The sequence below is a fragment of the Strongylocentrotus purpuratus genome, unplaced genomic scaffold, assembly GCF_000002235.5.
Source record: "Strongylocentrotus purpuratus isolate Spur 01 unplaced genomic scaffold, Spur_5.0 spur5_scaffold_20, whole genome shotgun sequence".
NCBI lineage: Eukaryota > Metazoa > Echinodermata > Echinoidea > Camarodonta > Strongylocentrotidae > Strongylocentrotus > Strongylocentrotus purpuratus.
Genome location: NW_022145606.1, coordinates 33,214,338 through 33,222,578, shown reverse-complemented (window position 1 = coordinate 33,222,578; position 8,241 = coordinate 33,214,338). Strand labels below are relative to the sequence as shown.

Sequence of the window (8,241 nt, the reverse complement as noted above, 5' to 3'; positions counted from 1 at the left end):
CCATTATGGATAGGCATATTCGTCAATGAACATGAGGTCACTCAGCCGCCATCTTGCTCCTGATGCGAGGCGGTAATAAGTGTAGTCCCAAGATCAACGTATGAGTGGCTGTGGTTAGATGAACCTTGCATCGAGGTACAGAATAGGTGCAGATTACTTCAATGATTTGTTCGGACTTCCGGAAAGCCTTACACCTCGTGCAAAACATGTTAACCATTATACCAAACCCGTTCAGTAAGACACAATTTCGAAAAACTGAGCACTGGAAAATACGCCGAAAATAGCATATAATGATCGCTGTCGATAAAGCCGTCGATGGTTCAAAGCAAGACATGGGGAACAATCTTGCATTCTCGCCCTGTTGTTGAACATATCAAAAATGATGTGGATATATTTACTTGAAATGTTTGTCAATTAGTTATTTATATGACAAATCATTTAAGGAAATTCAAGACTTTTTTTGTTCCACGGGGCCTGTATCAACAACAGGTTGACCTTCCAAGATTTTCCAGAAGCCTTTTTTTACACATTGCCTCGTCTTTATCGTTGGAGGTTCGATGTTCATCGTGCGTTATATGGCGTTTTCGGCGTATTTAAACGTGCTTGGTTTTGTCTGACTGCCATTTGTTTGATAACGCCTACTTGTTCTTCTGAGCAAGAGTAATAAATAATAAGCCATAGTAATAATTTGTCTAAGTGATGGCCATATTGGCCTCGGGATTTGGGCTTCCTGTGAAAGTTGCCAAATATTTAAATAGTGCTAGACTCAATGCTGATCGCCATTTCCGTCGGAGAATGGTCGGAGAATGGCATACAAGTTTGTAATTGGTTTCTCATTTCTCATCTGCTAACGAGTGAAATAAACAACATACACCCGGGTGTCGTTTCACGAGCCCGTAGCAAGTACAACTTCAACGACATCCTATTAAAGCGTATATCAAACTTAAGACGTATCTCAACGTCTTGTCCGCGAACTTGTATTGATTTTGGTGGTTTCGTGAAAACCCCATTTACATGTTTGCTTTTAATTATTTTCTGTTTGTATGCAACATTTTGGAACTTTTTTTACTGGGGCATATATCCCTATGCGGTGGGGGGGGGATGCATTATTTCTGTTATTCATGATTTATTAAGTAAAACATAATAGCGGCGCCTGCGAACGGAAACATTAACTCTGTACATTTAATGTTTGTAAATACTTCATTAAAACATTTTTGTGAATCACAGTGTCAAACTTAAACTTTAATTCAGCAAGTTTATGTTATAAAGTGATAATAATGATAATAACAATATTAATAATAATACAAGATAATAATTATAATAAAATTGATGTCTACTTGTATAGCATCCATGTCTATCACGCCTTGATGCTTCCAGCGCTCCAACATTATTAGCCCAGTCATATCTGAGCGGCTAAATTTGTAGCGCTGTATAGCATATCGGGTGCCCATTTTTCGTATCTTTTGTACAAGTGTTTTACTTTTGCTTTTACAAAGTTTATACTTAGGAATTATTGCATGACCTATTTGTATGGTTTCTTTTGCTTCATAACAATTTATCATGTCTTACAGGTGACTAAAATGTTTGATTATAAAAGGATACTTGTAAAGAATTATTAAATTTTGCTTTTAAATATTTGTAAACATTGTCGTCTCTCTTGAGTTCATTGTTAATTTTCAAATTGTTTTTAAGGTAAATGGTTGAACATTAGTAGCAGACTACACATCCTTTTTATACAATTACATCGCTCTCTCTATCTCTAAGTTAGCTGTAATAGGAGAAGAGAATTTGGAGAAACAGATCAGTAGACGTTTATTGAGCAAAAACCGATACAAATGATAAAAACAAAAAAGTTATACATTTGGAAGTTTCAATCATTGCCAACACTGAGATATATTTTGCTAAGTCATCTCCTAATTGCTCTGTACTTACACAAATCAGACTATTTATATATTGTCTAAAGAAAATCTTGAATGAAACATGCGAAAGCGATACAATATTTTCACATAAATATATTTATGCTTATACCTGTTTGGAAATTTTTGTTTTTATTTAAGGCCATATCCGAACTGAAAAATTAAAATGGATGAATTAAATATCAACGGAAAGCTTATAAGCCGTCAATGACAAGAGTATCAATTATATGCCATTTTAGTGTCTGTCAGAGGAGTATCAGATCTCTGGAAATTTCAAAATCTAAGGCTTTGAAAATCGGAAGTTGTCGACTTAAAACTTGCTATCGACTTGATTACTTCCTCTTTTGTAGAGTACGCATATTCATAATGATTTTCGCCTCAGCACCTATTAGGTAAATCAATATGGTCCACAAGTTATATCTTTCACTGTAACTTCGTCAAATTTGACCCCTGTTGACTGGTAATTTAGGAGGGGTGCGGAAAATGAGGATTTTATTTGCTTTGGTGCAATGATGAAAGGGTAAAAAACGTTGTATTCCTTTATATTTATATTCTACATTCATTCAGGTTTCCATTTATATCAAGTTGTATTTTCATCGGATAGGATCTTTAACAACTAACAAAACGAAAATGTTATGTGCAATATATGTTAAACAAATCTTATTTTTTTACCACTAAAAGTTGGCAAATTTGACAGATATGTGTCATATAAAAGACATCTAGTAAGCGAACGGCGAAAACTGTCATTTGATAGTTCCATACTGGTAAACAAAAATTATAGAAATATACAACTTCACTTCTGCCCATAGAGAAAAAATAATATTTATCACCTCTTTTCACAAGATTTTTGAGAAAATAACTTTTTGTGGATTGATAGATATACAGGATGTCACTAAAATTCCTAAAATCTTGTTTCAACTTCATGTTGTGTACAACCATATAATTGTATTTCATTTGTTGTTTTAATATAACTTTTTTTTTATCATATGTGCAGTTACCTTTGTAGGGGAACCCATTGAAAACCCCTTTTTTTAGCAGATGTTTCTGCATTTATTGATAAATCAAATATAAAACATTCAAATAACAATAAAAGTATATAATATAATTGATTTACATAAAATAAAGAGTGACAACTTGAATACACACAAATAACAATGCATAATTGAAAGCTTGAAAGTATGGAAGTAAGTAAAAAATAAACAAGATAAATGCAGAGGCCAACTATCATAAGCAAGAATGCTTGAGTCGACAGCATTTTTATTGAATGGGTCATCCTTTTTAAATGTGTGAAAAAAATAATTAAAATAACAAAATATAGGCCTTTAGAAGTATGTGCTTTCTTGGTGATCAAGGAAAGCTTTAAAAGAAACGGGAACAATTATTATTTTAATCCAGCATCGACGGTTAAATAAAATGCTATAGATATTTTTCTGCCAACCACGCCATTCCCGATTTCTGAAGTGCTTCTTTGAGTGTCGGGATTGCTTTATCACCTTTCGTGCCGATGGACCAAGAAAACAACATTTTTCGTGTACCGATGGAAGTTACTTCGGTACCCTTGCCGTTCGTAGATTCGTACCGGGCAGCCTTTGCTTGGCCGAGTCCTAAGTTTATACCTAACGTTAAGACTTTATCATTGGGTATTTCTTCAGACAAGCTCAGTATGAGATGGGATGGAATGGGATCGGGATGGGTTTTCGAAACCACCTTGCTACCTTTTCTGTCGTCAACATTATCAGAAGCACCTCCGGTTCTGCGTCCTCCAAGTTCATGGCTCTCTGTTAGCGGTTGACTGTAGTTTGAGTAAAGAAAATCAAGTAAATACTTATATTAACTGTAACTATTCATTTGCCTGAAACCCCGATAGGTAGTGTCGCTTGTTTGTCGTTTATGCAGATCAATAGACACAAACATAAATATCATCTTCCTATGTGCAACACCAAAGCTTGTAAATTTATCAATTTCTGATCTTTAAACACATAATACATTAGTATTACAATGGAAACAGTTGAATAATCTCGAACCTTGTGGTAAAGCTATCGAATGATATCACTGACAGAGGACGATTATTGGCAAAGCGTATTCATGTACTTTATGTAAAATATTGTATGCTTTATCCTCACGAAAGTATAAAGTAAATGATAAATCTTTATAATACGTCATTTATCGTTTATTTCAGAAAACTAGATTTTTTGTCAATGCTTATCATTGAACATACATTTGTATAATAAAAGAAAAAGAGGTGGTCTAAATATAAATCTTTTCATGATATCTTCATGAAAAAAGTTATTTAAAAGAAGATATTAAAAACTATATTTAGTTTTCCATTCTCACCTGACCACTAAATTTGCCATCTTGCGTGAGAGATATTCAAGTGGCTTCTTCTTAGCCTTGTCGGCTATGTTGACGTCGGCGCCCTTCTTAATCAAACGTTTCATCAGGGCCTGGCCTGGCACAAGTGCATCCTTCGAATTTCCAGCCATCAGCTAAAGAAATTGGGAGATTTAAATCAATAAAAGAGATTTGCTATTCCTTGGGCCCTGCAATTATCATTATCCCCAGCGTTACAAGGTAAGACTGGATGGAGAGGGACAAGTTTGGGGACGACACCATGTTCCATGATTTAAGCACCGAGCAAGGACCGAACCTCGAAACTGCCAAGATACTTAACAAGTACAGGCCGGTGCTTCCACTTAAAGAGACCAATCTAAATATAGACGGCAGTAGAGCGAAAGAAACTGAAGAGGAAAGAACAAGGGAAAGAAAGTGAAAGAGAATGAATAAGTTGAAACTTATTTGGGAAGATAACTTTTATTTGACATCTCCTTTTTGTTGATTTACAAGAACACTTTAAGGGTATTACTAGAAAAATTATGATAAATACATGTCCATTTTTAAGAAGTACCACACCCTTCTTCGGTAAGTAGTCAAAGTACTTGCACTTTTAAAATCTATCATACCTTAGAGAGTTCTTTGGTGACTTCCACATCGGTTGATCCCTCACAAAGTTTTGCTGCAAGATGCAAGCAGGTTTGATGTTCATTCGTCTGGGCATTAAGGTCACCTCCTTGGGAAATCAGGATATCAATGATCGACGTGAAGCCATTAGAGGTGGCGACATGTAGGGGAGTTTCACCTCTTGCGTTCGGTCTGTTCACGAGCTCGCCACCCTGTACAGAATAGGTAAGAAAGTCGGAACAATGCCTCTGAAATGTCCTGCATCATGTTTTCTTTTACTGAAAGACACTTCTCGTTCCCCTCCTATAGTCAATTCATTAAAGGCATCATTTAAACATGTTGAATCTGAGATGCATGGCCCTACGTGTTATCAGTGTCTGTGATATGGTGTAATATTGAAGCCCTAAACAAATTGCGCTTACATATGATCATGAAGTGCCTTAAAAAAGTAAAAATCTTTGAGTGACCGGATTTACCATACTCATTGTCCCCAATAGGCTGTAGTGTTTTAAAAACCGTTAGGAAAACGAGTTTTTGAAATTTCGATTTTCAATCTTTAATATCTTGATAATCAGACAGGCGATCGGCTTGTAAAAGTCATGGGAATCCTGACAGACTTAAAGGTTTATACTTATGATTACAGCATGAGCTAAATCCGGGAAATTGTTTCAGAATCTGAGACAGAGATACCAAATCCCTTTAATATAGGCCTGCTAAATAAATGTAAGTTCAGCTTTTCAAACTAGACTATTGGCAGACAAGGAAACATTTATTATTTTGGAAACTTCAGAAAAACTTCATGAAAAACTTATGTCAACAATTATATGTTCATAATTGAACAATAATTATATCCACACAAAAACGGGGAGGGGGGGGGGAGACCACAATTCGAACGCAAAGTTGACAAAGATACAATGTACAAGACGTTTTACGAACAACTAGTGCCTATGTTGGCAATTTAAAGACACTGTTGGGAGAGTCCGAAACAGGCCAATCCAGTGCTGCTAAAATGACGTAATGTGTCAATGATCTATTAAAAAACAAAGCTATACGTCAGACAAATTTTGAGCTCACGATTTAAGAATGTGGATGTTTAAATCTATACCGGAGAAGGTCGATTAAACCAAATTAATTTAATATGTAATTGGCATCCAAACTATTTCGAAAAGACCTTAGACTATACACGCTACCTTTTTTTCCTGTAAAATTAAACAGACGACGTTGTGATGACCTCCAGCAGAAGCAATATGAAGCGGCGTTGTCCCGTCTTTATCTGGCCAGTTGATATCGGCTCTTGCAGATACGAGACTTTTGGTGACATCTAGACGATCGTACTTGATGGAAAAATGCAGTGATGTCCAGCCGCGTTTGTCGGCGCCATTGACATTTGCACCCATTTTAAGGAGATAATTAACTGTGGATAGATGCCCTCGGGCACTTGCCCAGATGAGCGGTGGCTTGCCTTTCTTGTCGGGCCTCTCAATTTCGACTCCCTTGCTTATAAGGTACTTCAGAACATCAACATTTCCTCGTTTGGTCGCCATTGCAAATGGAGTCATCCCGTCAAAGGTTTGTCGATTGATGTCCCCTCCCTTAGAGACGAGAAACTTAACAATCTCGAGATGACCCTCTCTGCAAGCTACATGCAACGGCGTCAAACCATCATCATCAATGCCCTCAATATCTGCTCCTTTGCTGACAACGAGTTTTACTATACTAGCGTGTCCACTGAATACGGCTACGCTCAGAAGCGACTCTCCTTCAAACTTCATTTTGTTCATGTCTGAGACAACGCCGATGAGTATAGTAACAATGTTTAGGTCGCCATCTTTAATTGCGTTTAGTAAGACGTCGGACTTGTCTTCTTTGTCGTCTGACAGGATACTGGCACCCTTGTCCAATATCCAGGATAAGACATTTTCCGCCATTTTGTTTAAGGAGCTTAGCTCGGGAGATTCTAACCTACGCCTATACGACAAAAGTTGTTACTGTTGTAATGTACGTGTCCCATCTTGTAGCTCAAAGGTTAATTTTAGAGCTGCACGTACTTTAATAGATATCACATCAACTGCCTGCAGGGGGTAGCAAGACTCAAGAAAATGAGGGGATGCTAATGTCATAGAAAGTGGGGCGGGGTTGGGGTGGCAGACTCTAACGTGAGAATAAAGATATCGCTGTCAAGTTGGATGGGCGTGTGGAATGGCTGCAATCATCTTCTGTTTACATTTCCTACCCTCTCCTTTTCTATTTCAGGGAATGTTAAAGTAAACAAAATAGCCCACGAAGCCAATGAAAATAAAGAAATGCATGACAAAACTAGAACAAGAGAACATTTTATAAGTTACACAAGACCGACACAACAAAGAAATACATGTTTTATGTTGTTGTCGGTTTCTTTAAATAGAAGCCTCCCCCTTCTCTCACTCGCTGTCTTTCTCTCTCCACCCCTCTTTCTATATCTGTCTTTATCACTCTCTCTCCCTCTCTCTTTCTTTCCTTCTCTCTTGCTTATTCCCTCTCTCTATCTCTAACTCTCTCTATATAGTTATCTTTCTTTTTTTCTCTCTCTCTTACTCGGGATTTTTATTTCTTGTTATCATTTAGCTCGGGGTGACGTTTCCCCTTGCCCGTTCACAAACCATGTATAGGTGTCATAAAATACAAAGGTAATTTCAATAAATTCTGGATGTGCATTGTTTGTATAACGTTTATTTCTCCGGGAATAGGTACAAAGTTGAAACTGTACGTAGGTTGTTTAATGACTTTGCTCGAATATATACTTTTGAAATAACAATAAGGTTACACTATTGACATAATCATATTCATACACAGGGCATGTAACACATCTCCATGTGATATTACCTACTGAGCTTCTTTTACAATTGCATGTATCAATATTCAGATCTCGAAGGTGAAAAGGAAACGTTTTATTTGGATCCTCGAAGCCTAATCGTATTTCATGTGTGATATTGTATATATTGGCAATTTGACCGATTTCCTTTTTAAGCCAGGTTTGAAGATAATTAATATTTTATTTCAATGAAACCATAATCTATCCGAAAAAGGAAACAAACACGGTCGAACAAACAAGCAATAAAATAAAAAATGAAATGATAAAATGTTTGATGACTAAAAGTTGGTGTGGTTGGTTATAAAACGATAGATAGGCCTATCCAGGATTGTGGTAAAAATATCAACGGTGTAAAGTTGATATCATTGTAATGAACGTAAACTTTTCCAAAATGTTAGCTACAAAATACTATATATTCTCTGCGAAATGCAAATGGGAACGGTTATCTTTGAATTCTTTTCAGAAGATGCTTAAACGTTTTTATGAAGTTGAGCAGGTTCTTCTATCTAACGCAAG

General features: G+C 36.4%; 1 protein-coding gene across 1 annotated transcript; it reads right to left on the bottom strand.

Annotated features, from left to right (window-relative positions):
* Positions 1-1,759: 1,759 nt before the first annotated feature.
* On the bottom strand, positions 1,760-6,802 carry LOC100890533 (serine/threonine-protein phosphatase 6 regulatory ankyrin repeat subunit C-like). The gene is made up of 5 exons (XM_011670484.1): positions 6,092-6,802; positions 4,877-5,086; positions 4,251-4,402; positions 3,465-3,708; positions 1,760-1,768 (listed from the first exon to the last, which is right to left on the bottom strand). Exons 1-5 carry the CDS (start codon positions 6,800-6,802, stop codon positions 1,760-1,762), a joined length of 1,326 nt encoding a protein of 441 aa, XP_011668786.1.
* Positions 6,803-8,241: the final 1,439 nt, after the last annotated feature.

What these genes read in the sequence shown, in the direction of transcription:
- LOC100890533 (XM_011670484.1), bottom strand. Translation starts at nt 6,802, where the DNA reads ATGGCGGAAAATGTCTTATCCTGGATATTGGACAAGGGTGCCAGTATC. An exon ending in CTGGAGGTCATCACAACGTC is followed by an intron (nt 5,087 to 6,091) that starts GTCTGTTTAATT and finishes TATTCTGTACAG; the next exon opens with GGTGGCGAGCTCGTGAACAG. An exon ending in ATGGCAAATTTAGTGGTCAG is followed by an intron (nt 3,709 to 4,250) that starts GTGAGAATGGAA and finishes CTCAAACTACAG; the next exon opens with TCAACCGCTAACAGAGAGCC.